The sequence below is a fragment of the Dipodomys ordii genome, unplaced genomic scaffold, assembly GCF_000151885.1.
Source record: "Dipodomys ordii isolate 6190 unplaced genomic scaffold, Dord_2.0 Scaffold19, whole genome shotgun sequence".
Lineage (NCBI taxonomy): Eukaryota > Metazoa > Chordata > Mammalia > Rodentia > Heteromyidae > Dipodomys > Dipodomys ordii.
The window spans coordinates 123,755-137,772 of record NW_012267235.1 but is presented as its reverse complement, the minus strand read 5'-3'; the positions used below and the strand labels follow the sequence as shown (position 1 = coordinate 137,772).

At 46.9% G+C, this 14,018-nt stretch overlaps 1 protein-coding gene across 5 annotated transcripts in view; it reads left to right on the top strand.

Annotated features, from left to right (window-relative positions):
- Rffl (ring finger and FYVE-like domain containing E3 ubiquitin protein ligase) overlaps positions 1 to 13,435 on the top strand; it is a 69,492-nt gene extending 56,057 nt beyond the window's left edge. For 3 of the 5 annotated variants that reach the window (XM_013013447.1, XM_013013449.1, XM_013013452.1), the window contains exons 3-7: positions 5,061 to 5,468; positions 8,543 to 8,626; positions 9,443 to 9,653; positions 10,673 to 10,696; positions 12,704 to 13,435. In XM_013013447.1, the coding sequence (XP_012868901.1) occupies positions 5,061 to 5,468; positions 8,543 to 8,626; positions 9,443 to 9,653; positions 10,673 to 10,696; positions 12,704 to 12,885 (909 nt within the window). In that variant the 3' untranslated portion in view covers positions 12,886 to 13,435. The remainder of the gene's footprint in view (positions 1 to 5,060; positions 5,469 to 8,542; positions 8,627 to 9,442; positions 9,654 to 10,672; positions 10,697 to 12,703) is intronic. The other 2 variants (XM_013013451.1, XM_013013450.1) reach the window with 2 other exon arrangements.
- The last annotated feature ends 583 nt before the right edge of the window (positions 13,436 to 14,018 follow it).

Genomic DNA, 14,018 nt, shown 5'->3' with positions numbered 1-14,018 from the left:
GCATGCAAGGCAAGCGCTCTACCACTGAGCCACCTTCCCAGCCCCTCCCAGGCTGTTTCTAGGCATAAATATGAGATTCTGTTTAAAAGTAACTAAAAGCAAAAAAAGGTTTGTGTGTGTGTGGCTCAAGTGGAAGAGCACCAGCTTAGCAAGTACAAGGCCCTGAATTCACATATTGTACCTGGAAAACAAAAGTCAAAACAAAAAAACAAATAAAGCATTTCTGAGGTTTGGGGCTTTTTTTGGGGGGGGGTCCGGTCGTGGGGCCTGAACTCTGGGCCTGGGCGCTGTCCCTCAGCTCTTCAGGTCAAGGCTAGCACTCTACCACTTGAGCCACAGCACCACTTCTGGCTTTTTTTTCCCTGCTTATGTGGTGCTGAGGAATCGAACCCAGGGCTTCATGCATGCAAGGCAAGCACTCTAGCACGGAGCCACCTTTCCAGCCCCTGGGGCATTTTAATTAGGCAATTTAGAGGTATTTGTAAAGTCTCATACAATGGAATTCCTATAAATGTATTAGTTGCATGATGTAGCTGTCTTGGAACCACCTTGGTGAATAGTTAATTAAAATCCAGACAGTTTAGGCTAGGAAGTGGCTCAGTGGTAGAGTGCTTACCTTGCATGCATGAGGCCCTGGGTTCGATTTCTCAGCACCACATAAGCAGAAAAAGCCAGAAGTGGCGCTGTGGCTCAAGTGGTAGAGCACTAGCCTTGAGCTGAAGAGCTCAGGGACAGCACCCAGGCAGGCCCATAGTCCAGCCCCCACAACCGACCAAAAAAAAAAATTATCAAAATTAAAATCCAGACATTTAGATGAAAACCTTGGTGCCTTTTTTGCCTTAGTTTTCGGTGATCAAGTAAGATAGTTTGGGAATTGCATTGCAGATCAGCTTCTTACCTTGTTTCCTTCAGGAAACCCTTGACAGCCACTGACCCACTTTATTTTCCTTGGGCAGGTGAACAAATGGACAAGTTGTTTTAAAAATTAGGGGTTGGAGGAGGAAACAATGCTTAATAGGAAATGTGCTCATTACCTTACTCATGTAACTGTAACCCCTCTGTACACTATTTTTTTTTTTTTTTTGGGTCCGGTCGTTGGCCTGAACTCTGGGCCTGGGCGCTGTCCCTCAGCTCTTCAGCTCAAGGCTAGCGCTGTACCACTTGAGCCACAGCGCCACTTCCAGCTTTTTTCTTTTTGCTTATGTGGTGCTGAGGAATCAAACCCAGGGCCTCAGGCATGCAAGGCAAGCACGCTACCACTGAGCCACCTTCCCAGCCCTCTCTACCTATCTTGAAGCAGTGACCCTGAGGGCCTGGGAGGGGCTCTGGCAGCCAGACTCTTTAGTTGGGCCAGTTTGCAAAGGGTGGGGAGGTTGTGCTTGCCTGGGCGTGGTATTCAGTTCTCAGAATGGAAAAATAACTGAGGAGCAAGAGAATAAAACATGACTGTCACCTTTCTATGAGTGTCCACTTTCTGCTGAGGTGTATATAAAAATCCTTAAGACTGGCAGGCAAGAGTCCTGCTAAGGTCTCTTGTCTTAAGGTGGACCTTAGCAGTGCTAGAGCACATAGGCTAGGCTGCCAGGGGAAAGGAATTTCCGATGGGTCAAGGGGAGCCAGTGAAGCGCCCCACACTGAGTCCCTGAGGAGTTGTGCCTCCTTGAGGCGCCACTGTCAGCTTTGGCTGGATGTCAGTGTTTGAAAACATCTGGCATCTCCGCAGGCACGTGGCTCTCTAATTCATCTTTCTTGCTGTCTTGTTGGTCTGATGCCTTTGGTGCATTTCCTTTGCTTGTTCTGCCCCATTTGTTAATGGCTTTCCTCTTTCCTTTTTTTCTCTTGCCACTGCATGAGGGGCTTTTTAGCCTTAAGCCCTGTGCTACTTCTTTAGACTTTTTTTTTTCTGTGTATGTGGTGTTGAGGAATTGAACCCAGGGCCTCATACATGCAAGGCAAGCACTCTACCACTGAGCCACCTTCCCAGCCCTATCCCTATGCTACTTCTTTAGGGTATGTCTCAGAGGCTTGCTTACTTCACAGCCCCTGTGGGCAGGGGCACACAGAAGCTGGTTAGTTGTCTTGCGTCATGTATGTATGTGTGTGTGTGTTTATGTGTATGTGTTTGTGCACATGTGCATGTATGTATATATTTTTCTGTTAGTACTGGGGCTTGAACTCAGGACTTGGGTGTTGCCCTTTGGCTTTTTCTTTTTGCTATCTCTCTACCACTTGAACTACACTTTCACTTTTAAGCTTTTTTTTTGTTGTTGTTGTTGTTGGTTGTGGGCCTTGAACTCTGGGCCTGAGTGCTGTCAGCTCTTCAGCTCAAGGTGAGTGCTCTACCACTTGAGCCACAGTGCCACTTCCAGTTTTCTGGTGGTTTATTGGAGATAAGAATTGCACCATGGCCTTTCCTGCCTGGGCTGCCTTTGAACCATGATCCTCAGATCTCAGCCTCCTGAGTAGTTAGGATTACAGGTATGAGTCACCAGTGCCCAGCTTAATATTTTTTATGATGGTTAACTGGAGATGAGAGTCTTAAGGACTTTCCTCCCTGGGCTGGCTTCAAATCATGGTCCTCAGAACTCAGCCTCTTGAGTAACAAGGATATAGGCAGGAGCCATTAGTGTGGCTGTTTTTGCATTTTGACCTCACATCCAACAAGACACACACACACACACACACACACACACACACACACACACACACACACCACTCTCTCTCTCTCTCTCTTTCTGAAAAGAGTGGTTTGGATTTGACCAATTGAGCAATGCTAACTTTATAATTGGGCCAAGCTAGGTCTTGTCAGACTGCCTTGACTTAAGTATTGTTCCATGCTAGGACCACAGCTTTATGAGGCCTCTTCATTTCACTGCTAGCTATCTTAAACACACTCCCCACAGGAAAGCTTTTCATGTGAATGAACTCCAAACACCCATTTCCACGTGTATGGTTGCTGCCTGCCGAGCCTTCTGGTGCTGGCACAGCTGCAAATCCTTTTGCCGTCTAGTCCGTACAGCTACAGTCTGGTTACTGCTGGGAGGAGAAATGGGGGCTTTGTGTGCCCTTCACCATGCTTTCTAAGCTGTAATAACCTACACTGGATGAGAAGCATGTCCTCCCCTGTGTGAGTGACACATAGACAAGTTCTGACCAGAACTGTCTTGACTTTGCACACTTCCCCTGCAGCCCCCACCAGGCTTCTGTGGTCTTGCCTATGAGAACCTAAGTCTCTGGGGCATCCTTTTATAGCTCGAACAGCTTTCCATATTTAGAAAGGAGGGAGAAGAAACATGTAGGTCAGTACTTAAGTCACCGCAGCGTGAAAAGCTTCCAACTTCTTTAGAGGATCAGGGAGGGTGCCCTTGAGGACAATCCCAGGGTGCTCAGGAATTATCTTCCTTGGGAGGGTGACCTGCCACTGGTTGGAACTGCACTCAGCCAGATGTCACTGTTCGTGGGCAGGCTGTGGGTTGTGCAATCTTGGTGTGCCGTCTGTGACTGTGGGAGTGGCTGCTGCCAGGCAGTGCCAGTTTGCTGGTCAGGCGCACTTGTCGCTTAACTGAGACACTGTGTGCTTTCACAGAGGAGAGCAGGGCGCCCTCTTGTACTGTGTAAATATTTATTTTGCTAATGCCCTATGCACCACCTACTTCCCAGCACTTGCTGGAGTAGGAGAGCCTGGTATCAGCCCCTGTGGACAAGATACTGGCTTGGGAGCTGGAAAGCCAGACTCCCAATTCAGTCCTGCTGGCTGCCTTCATGGTTCTGCATGAGGCAGCGTGGTCAAGAGGGAAGACCGTGATTGTGGGGCAGCGCACTCAGACATTCTGTGTGAGTTCCAGCTCTGCCATTATTGTAGTACTTGATCTCCCTCATCTCTGGATGCTTCCTCTGTGAACCTGGGAAGAACACTAATGCCAGGGTGCTTAGGGAAAAAAATGACAAGCCAGGCATACTTTTAACATGAAGTAGCCCCTCATTAAACTGAATATTAACAACCCAGGCCTATAATCCCTGTAAAAGCCAGGCAGAAGGAGAAGAACTGGGAGTTTGAGACCAGTCTAGATTGCATATGAATTTCAAGGCCAACTGAAGCCACATAGCAGGGGCTGGGGGGTATACAGCTCAGTGGTAGAGTGCTTGTTTAGCATTTACAAGACCCTGGGTTTAACTTCTAGCACCACACATACACAAAAGAACAGACAAAAACTGTAATTGTCATACATTTGCTTGCTTTCCTCAGCACTAACACAAGAAGAATGAGAGTTTAGGGTTTGGATCCTGATTCTTAGCTTCAGCTTTAAGACAGCTAACACTGAGGATTCACTATGTGTCAGTTAATTTTTTTTTTAATTTTTATTTTTTGTGAACACACTGTACAGAGGGGTTACAATTACGTGTCAGTTAATTTTCTTTTCTTTTCGTCGGTTGTAGGGCTTGAACTCTGGGTTGGGCGCTATCCCTCAGCTCTTCATCTCAAGGCAAGTGCTCTACCATTTGAGCCACAGTGCCACTTCCGGTTTTTTCTAGTGGCTTATTGGAGATAAGAGTCTCATGGACTTTCCTTGCCCAGGCTGGCTTTGAACTGTGATCCTCAGATCTCAGCCTCCTGAGTAGCTAGGATTACAGGTGTGAGCCACTGGCACCTGGCTCTGTCAGTTAATTTTCAATGCATTCTTTTTCTCATAGCAACCCTCTGAGGTAAGTACTGTTACCAGTCCACTGTACAGACAGGGAGGCCGATTCCAAAGTGTGCTACTGCAAGAAGTTGAGGAAGACATAAGAAAAATGCAGAGCATTTTGATGCCAAGCTGGTAATAGTAGTAGTTAGTAACCTAATTCTCTTTATTAAGTAAGCCTTAAATTATGAATTTCAAGTGTTCTGTACATGGACACACAGTTACAGGCATGAAGTCTGAAATCTGCAGAGTAGCTGGTATCCTTGGATTCAGGAAAAACCTAGTAAGGTGAGTGCCCGATGTGGCAGTCCTGTCGCTCTATCTTGCTCTGCCTTGTTCTCAGGCTGACTGCTTTCCTCTACTTCTTGCTCTAAGCAGCAGACCTGCTTGGACTGTAAGAAAAATTTCTGCATGACCTGTTCAAGCCAGGAGGGGAATGGGCCCCGCCTCTGCCTTCTCTGCCAACGGTTTCGAGCCACATCCTTTCAGCGGGAGGAGCTCATGAAGATGAAGGTGAAGGACCTCAGGGACTACCTCAGCCTCCACGATATCTCCACTGAAATGTGCCGGGAGAAAGAGGAGCTGGTGTTCTTGGTGCTGGGCCAGCAGCCTATAATCTCCGAGGAGGACAGGACTCGTGCTCCCACCTTGTCCCCAGACTTCCCTGAGCAGCAGGCCTTCCTGAACCAGCCTCACACCAGCACTGTACCAGCTACCTCACCCAGCCTCCCTTCTTCACCTACACAGGCCACCTCCGGTCCCCAAGCCCAGGCTCAGGAAAACCAGGTATGGGTCCACGTGTAGTCCCTGCACCCCAGTGCAGGCTGAAGGGCCCGTTTCCACTCCTGCAGCATTGTGGGAGTTGGTGTGAGGTGAAGTCTCTTCTGCCTGCCAATGCAGGATCTTTCCTGATGTCAGGCTCATACCTTGCTTTCTTCAGAGAGAATATGCTTGCTACTATGTTTTTGAGTCTTGTTGGCTAATACTTCCATATTTTAGACATTAAAACAAAAGTTATTGGTTAGAAATGTTTTGAAAGTGCTCACCATCAACTTCAAATTTAGCTCTGTTCAAATTTGTGCCTAACTCCCATTTGCCCAGTTGTCTTTAGCTGGATTGGGATGCTTGGTAATAAGGCACATAGGAATAGAGGACAATGTGGGGGAGGGGGGACATTGTGACAGGACCCTGATGCCCTTCTGGTCACTGTGTGAAAGCAGCAGGGGCTGGCTGGACATGTTAAACTCTAAGCTGCTTGTAACCCCAGGAGGCCTGGAAAAGGTAAGATTAGAACAGTGCACTGACCACTGCCAACTCAAGCATAGGAGCATAGCAGTGAGTAACACACCGTCTTTGTCCTCAGACAGCCCAGGTGTAACCACATAGAGGTGCTCCTGGATTTGGGTGAAGTCAGGAGTGGTGGTGTCACACAGATCTAAGGAACACCTAACTGCCATTTGTGTAGAGGGGTTGGACAAGGGTGGGACATGAATCAAGGCTACAAGATCTGGACTCCAAATCCCTCCTGCCTTTTGCATTTGGTATCTAACCCTCCTCATTCATGCTAGGCAAACACTCCATCACTGAGTTGCATTCCTAGCCCCACATCCATCTTTGTCACTGATCCTTGGTCACCTAGGGCAAACTTGGAGCTTACTCCAGTGAAATGGGGCTTTTTTTTTTTTTTTGGTCGGTTGTGGGGCTTGAACTCTGGGCTTGGATGCTGTCACTGCACTCTTCAGCTCAAGGCAAGAGCTCTACTGCTTGAGCCACATCACCACTTCCAGTTTTCTAGTGGTTTACTGGAGATAAGAGTCTCATGGACTTTCCTGCCCAGGCTGGCTTTGAACTGTGATCCTCAGATCTCAGCCTCCTGAGTAGCTAGGATTACAGGCATGAGCCACCATTGCTTGGCAAATAGGGCTTTTGATCTTGCTTGGAAGGAGGAAAGCCATGAACACTGCAATATGTTTGAAGAGTTGGGAGCTGCTCAGGGCTGAAAAAGTGCTCATGTTGTCTGTCCCCACACATGGCGTGGACAGCTGAGGCTCTTGTTTATGATCACTTTCTTTGCCAGGACTGGGCCCAGTTCAGCTCTTGACAGGCACTGAGGCATAAAGGCCAGCGTGATGGCATAACTTAACTGGGAGAAGCCATTTAACCCCCTGGTTGACTTGAGCATGATTTTCTCCCTAGCTGGGCCTTCACACTTTCCTAAGCTCTAGTTCTTAGGTTTCATCTCTTGTTCTATACACATCCCTCTTTTTGCTTGGTTTTTAGATCACTTCTCTGCCTATGGGGAACCAGGAAAGGAACTCAAAATTATTTTTCCCTACAAAATCTTCAGGTAGACTTTTCAACAAGAGATGATAAATTCTTGTCATTAACCAGAAATTTCTGGCTTGCACCTACAGGTCACAGTATATACTAGAGATTAGTGAGTTCTTTCCTTTGTGGTTTTCAGAGGATCTTTGCATTAACCCACTTCTTCTATTCTGGTGAGATCTACGTTTTTTTGCAAGCAGAAAAAACAGGCATAGGGAAGTTAGGTAACTGGTGCAAGGTGTCTGTTAAGTCCACAAGTAAGCTACACCCAGAGTGCAAAGTAGCTCAGTGCTCATTGCACTAGGGTTCTGTCCTTTACCTTTAATGCCCTAGCAACAGTTGTTAAGGAAGTGTGTTCAGCGAATATACCAGAGTACAGATACAGTGGGTTTTGATGTAGCTATGGGCTAGTTGGGAAGCAAGAGCATGCTTTTATAGCATGCAGTTTCTTTCTCTAGGGAAAAGCTATCTACTCAGACACAGCTTAGCTTCTGAACTGACTCTAAGGGGACAGCAAGGAGATAGTGGGCGTCACCACATCTGCCCAAAGCTAAGAGAACTAGGCATATTGATGGAGGAGACACTTTCTCAGATGCATCCATACACACGTTCATTTTTTGCCATCACGTTGGCCTTTGGTGTTTCATTTCCATTGTAGTTGTTTGGCTCTCTTGATGAGGGCTAGAGCCCACAGGTCTCTTTACTGGCACGCCAGTAAAGATCTGGTGGGAAGGTCTGTGAACTCAGGTGCACAAGTTAGGGCTCTGTGGATAAATGGTTGTGAGACTAGAAGCTTACAAGGCAGAAACTCATAAAGGGGCACCCAGCAGGCTCCTTTGAGAAGCTAGAAGCCTGAGCAGAGTGGAACTCCTCAAGCTGAGACATGTATGTTCTGTGGTCTTAGGCATAGATTCTTAAATTATGATGACAAAATGGAACTAGGTTTCCAGACAGTTCTTAGAATATGCTGTGCTGATTAGAGCAGTGACCAGGCTGGAGCGGGACTAAGGTGAGGGTCTGGAAACTGTCCCCTTGGAGTTGGGTGAGGAGCCAGGGAACATGAAGCTTGAGGAGGAGAACATGGTAGAAGCTGTTTGGAAAACCCACGGCCATTGGTCTGAAGGGGCGGAACAGGGGCAATGAGTAGAAGTTGTAGAGAGGACACTTTGGAGTCTGTGGTGGAAACAAACATGATGATAGAGAGCAGTCCAGCAGTGGGATAGCTATAGCTATTGTCCTTTTACCTCAAAAGTTCAAGCTGAGCACACACTGACAGTGGGTGACAGCTATGGCCAGTCTGTTGGTCACCAGAGTTAGTGGACTTTTATTTTGAGGCAGCTAGCTGTGTATCCTCTGAAATCTGTTTATATTGTTTGTACCTGATAGTGGTATTAGAGTAGGTGTTTGTGATGCTTTTGGGTTGCCTCCAGTTGTGGGAGAATGGGTATGGACTTTATGTGAGCTGAGAGAGGCCCATGCCATGCAAATCATTGAAGCATCTCTATAGATGTGATGGCACCTTTCTCTTCCCACAGGCCAATGGCCATGTGTCTCAGGACCACGAGGATCCCGTCTACCTGCAGAGCACAGCCAGAACACCTGCTGAGGATGAGACCCAGGTGGGGCCTCTGCTCAGGTCTGGGCCTTTGTCTTTGTTCTTTGCTTGGAGCGTTCCTATGCCTTTACAGACTCAGGCGGACAGAGAACCCAGGCTGTGGTAACAATTTGGGAATCCCCTTTTCTGGGGACTTTGTGCCAGCATTCCAATTTAACCTTGAGTGCTGTCCTGTGTGTGAGCAGGTGTGAGGTTGCCATGTGGACCTGGGGAGCCTCTTAACCCAGTCTTGAGAGCTGCAGTGGGCAGGCTCTGGTGCAGCTGTGAAAATCTTGTGCTTGTCTTCTGCTTCTAGGACAGCAGTAGCCTTGTGATGGGAAGGGGGCCAGATGAGACAGTTTTAGGTCCCAGGCAGGGACTAGAACAGTCACTAGGACCATGAAGGATGGTGGGACCGTGTGTGGAGGAACATCTGCCAGGGAGAGGTGCAAACTCTCCCAAATAGGAAGGGCCAGCTCCATACCTGCTGGCTGCTGTGCCCTCACCTTTCATCTTTACAGGAAGTCTGTGTGGTTGGACTGCTCTCCTTCATGGAGGGGCGGACAGGCTTAAAAGAGGGAAGCAACTTGCCAAATTGTATTACTTACTTAGTTTTTAGTAGAGGAGTGAGGATTCCTACATAGGGCCCAACCAGTGTTTCTGCTTCAGCAGCAAACGGTAGGTCAAGAAAAGATCAGTCTTTTTTGCATTGTCAAGCATCATGCCACGTACTCTATCTCTATTCTCTCTTCTTGAGGTGTGATGGATGTTTTGGGGTCTTTGGAGACAGGTTAAGGGTGCACAAGAGCTGAAACCCTTAATCATGTCTTTGCCATTACAGTCCATTGACTCAGAGGATGGTTTTGTCCCAGGCCGAAGGGCCTCTCTGTCTGACCTGACACACCTGGAAGATATCGAAGGCCTGACGGTCCGGCAGCTGAAAGAGATCCTGGCTCGCAACTTCGTCAACTACAAGGGCTGCTGTGAGAAGTGGGAACTGATGGAGAGAGTGACTCGGCTGTACAAGGATCAGAAAGGACTGCAACACCTGGGTGAGGGGCGAGGCTGTCCAGGTGGCAGCTGCACAGAGCTCTGGAGCGTCTGCTGTCATTCCAAATGAGATGACATTGACTACAGTCAGTCCTGTACTTAGCAGTGGGAGCAGTCAACTTGTATTTGCACCATCTAACAATCTGCCTCTTAGGGCTAAATACCAAGACTGGGCTAGGCATTTACTCCTCCGAGCTGCCCATGCAGTAAGCTTCAGCAACATAGCCTCTCTTTGTGGAGCCCAGATTTGAACAGGTCTACATTCAGGGCTCTTCTGTCCTCCACTCATTAACAAAACTTGATTCTAAACTCGGGAGACTGAAAAGTGAATCCTGGTGCATGGAGGAAGTATCTGTTCTGCCTGTACCTGGGCTCTACCTTCATTTCCCAAGGCATCTTACATGCTACCATTTTTATGAGATGGCCAGAATAATATCTGTGTCTGGGGTTTGGCAAGAAATGCTTTAGACTATGTCCTCATTATTGATCATGATATTTTTTTTTTGAGGTGGTGGTACAGTGGTGGGGTTTGAACTAAGGGTCTTGTGCTTGCTAGGTAGGCACTTGACCACTTACATTATAGACTGAAACCTGCTGCCAGAGTCTCAGTCTTCCCTTTGGGGTTGTCTGAGGAATCTCCCTAGAGTTGTAAGGATCTGAGGAACAACAGTATTGACTGTAAGTGGGGATTTTATTCAGAATCCTGGACTCACTAAAACAGCCAGATTTTCCATTCTTCCTTGATTTTAATGCTGGCTTCCATGGCAGTAGGAAAGGAATCTTCAGTGCCCTTGCAGTTGGCAGTTTTGTGTGTGCAGACCAGGGGACTGGCTTTTTTAAAGAGCAGAGCAGATGTAGCACAGGTGCTCCATGTGAGTCCTCAGCATGTAGAACAAGAGAGAGCACAGTGTCTATCCAGAGTCTAGCCAAGCCCAGATCCCAGCAGAAATGGCTGGTAGCAGGCGGCTACTCCTATGTCATCACCCTGTCACACATTCATGCATTTTTCTTTCCTTTTCAGTGGGTGGTGCTGAAGACCAAAATGGTAGGTAATTGTTGGAGAAGGGGCTTAGGCTTAGTTCTATCCTTCTCTCCTTCAGCCCTATGAGGTTCACAATCTAATTGTGAGCATATGAGTTTCCAGAGGAAGGGTATGCAGAAACTCACAGAACCAATTTCTCAACATCTTTGGCACAGGCTGCTGATGGGCACGATGGGGCTGCTGTGGCATAGGAACCATGTATAGTATAGGGTGGGGACCTATGAGAGCCCTAAGGAAGCGGCAGCAGAGCTGTTTAGGAGACAGTGGCTGCTAAGGTGTTACGTAGTTAGCTTTCTGCTGCCATATACCCACCTGGGTGCTAAGGACAGACTAGTGTTAAGTCCCTAGCACATACTGCTGAATGTTCTAAAATACGCTGTACATTTTCTGGGACTTCTTTCCAAGAAAGATCATTCTCAATAGTGTTGGAGCCAACAAAGTATTTCAGAACTTTTCCAGAAGACTTTTCAAATTTGTTCCCTAATGAAATGGTCTCCTACTCAGAATGGAGCAGAGTTGAGCTTTCCTTCATTCTCTGTGATCACGTGGAGGTACATGATACCAAGATCAGGATGCTTACTTGGGGCCTGCCTTCTCTCATTCCCTGGGAGACTGCTGACCCTCTGAGGTTGAAGGTTTATTGATAACTCCTAAGTTATAATTACAATTCTATACATTGCTCCAGTTTATCTTAATATCTGTATACTTTCAATTCTTCCCGATTATAGCCACAAAGGAGATAAATAGGTTTTATTTCCCATTTACAGCCAGCTCACCATCTGGGGGAAGTATTTGTTCACTTTTTGAGTAGTTCAGAAAAAGAGGAAGAGAAAGAATGGGTGCAACAGATTAGGGGAATTCCCAGCTGGTAGAAGGGACTGCTGTGTGGCCAGATCTGGTTATGGCTGTCTGGTTTAGGCTGCATTTTGAGACACTTGATAGCTAGGCTATTGAACATGAAGATTTTTCTGTGTGGCGGAACTAGGATGCTGTCTTATCCCTCTATTGGCACAAGCCAGTTAACAATTATTCATGGGAGTCTTAATAAATGTGCACAGGGCATTTAATACCATCTTGATAGTCTCTACCAAGGTCATACCTGCCATGAACCATCTCAGCAGCTGTGTTCCCTTGGGCAAGCCACTTAACTCTTTGGCCCCTTGCCTCATCTAGGAAATGAGTAATAAGGATATTTCCCAGGTCCTGTAAGTTCATATCCACAGTTTTGAGTAAATACTGTTATTATCTTGAGAGTGTTATCAGACATTTAGAGAATATGTACCAGGTGACCAGTGTTTCAAGGATTCAAAGATGAATATCTGACTTCAGAGCATACAACAGATGTTAAATATATGATTGTAGAAAATGACTGAATATGATAAATTAAGGAGCTCTTAAGTCCACTGGGGAGATAAATGGGTAAGCCAAAATTATAATGCAATGTGGTAAGCATCAGGGGTTATGAATAAAGGTCTATGGTTGTAGGAACAGAAGAGGAAGCAGCCTGTCTTTCATGCTCTTCCCTTGAGGAGATTATGGGATACCAGAGGCCTTCTTGTTCCTGGGCTATATTACAATGGGACTATGTTTATAGATAAGCCTTGTGATTGTTAATGAACCATTCATTATAGTTCTGTTTATATCTAAACTTTTTTGAATCACTTTTATCTTTTCTGCATGTTCTGCCTCAGGGGATAATGAGTCCCTTAAGTACCACTCACTCAGTATATTACAGCCTCAATTGTCTGAAAATGGTTTTTCAGCTTTGAGGGCTTTGCCTTAGTTCTCATGTTCTGGCATGAGTCTGATCTGCAAATGATGTACTTTAAATCAGAGTCCTTGCAGGAGGTATGAATTACAGAAGCAACTGGAGCTAGTTACTGAGGGAGTGTTCTTGGAAGAGCTCTAGTTGGGGGAAAATGTATGGGTTTGGGGGTGCATTTTTTCTCTCCCACATTTTGCTCTGTATACTGACAGTTCCCTCTGTCCCTTTCTGCCCTATTTGTGCAGGAGCAGCAGTGCCATCTGGCCTGGAGGAGAACCTATGTAAGATCTGCATGGACTCACCTATTGACTGTGTTCTGCTGGAGTGTGGCCACATGGTGACCTGTACCAAGTGTGGCAAGCGCATGAATGAATGTCCCATCTGCCGGCAGTATGTGATCCGCGCAGTGCATGTCTTCCGGTCCTGAGGGTTCGCATCAGCTTCTACAGTGCCTTATAGGATGTAGCCCAGGGTGTCTGAGTTCAGGGTGGTCAGCTTGTGTAGAGGCAGACTATCAGAAGAAATTCTGCAGTGTTCCCAAGACCAGGGAAAGCAAAGATGCCATGTTATCTCTAGGCATACCTATCTTGCCATGGAGGCATGGCTCTTGATGAGCTGAGCTCTGGGCCAGTGGGAACTGGTGCAGATCCCCTGGGTAAAAGACCGTTTCAGTGACAGAGGATGTTCCAGAGCTTGGACCACGTTTCCCTCCGAGAACCTAGGCACGCTTCCTCCTGTGCCCTACTAGCTCCCTAAGCACACCTTCCTATCTCACCAATCAGAAATCCTGCTAGAGATGGTTCCCTTCCAGACATTAGGATTTAAATTTCTGGTCTCTGTGCTTTAACATACATTTAAAGTCTCTTGCTACAATGCTTAAAATCCACTTGTTTCTTTGGACCAAAAAAAATGTGAACTTTTCAGTGGTTCTTAGGACAGAATTTGGATCAGTAAACTTAATGGTGGTGAAAATGACACAGGGGTGCTATAGAAAAGCCTCAGTTGTCAAGCATCACTTCCTTGAGTGCTGGTGTTGGAAGCCACCAGACTCCTGACCTGCTCTTAGGAACCAACGAAGCACCCAACTGCCGGGAAATCCAGCCACCTGCAAGCTGATCTCTGCTGCTGCTGCTTTTGGGGCTGACTTTGCCCCATCTGTAATTTAGGATTTATGAGGAAAGGAAGCACTGGGTGACTTGCTGCTTTGCCTTCTAAGCCTCCTTTTCCAACAGGCAAAATGTTGGTCTCACTCTAGGCAGGGACTTGTGCACAGAACTTTGCTTTTCTCTAACCATGAGGAATTTCCTGGAGAAACAGTAAAGCCAAAGGTTTGGAAAATACTAAATGATACCAGATTCTGCCTGTTAGCAGACAGCCAGAAATTCCTAATCTCAGAGCCAGGTGCTGGTGGCTCATGCCTGTAATCCTACTTAGAAGCCTGAGATCTGAGGATCACGGTTCAAAGCCAGCCCCGGCAGTAAAGCCCGCAAGACTCTTATCTTCAATAAACCACTCAGAAAATTGTAGTGGCACTGTGGCTCAAGTGGTAGAGTGCTACAC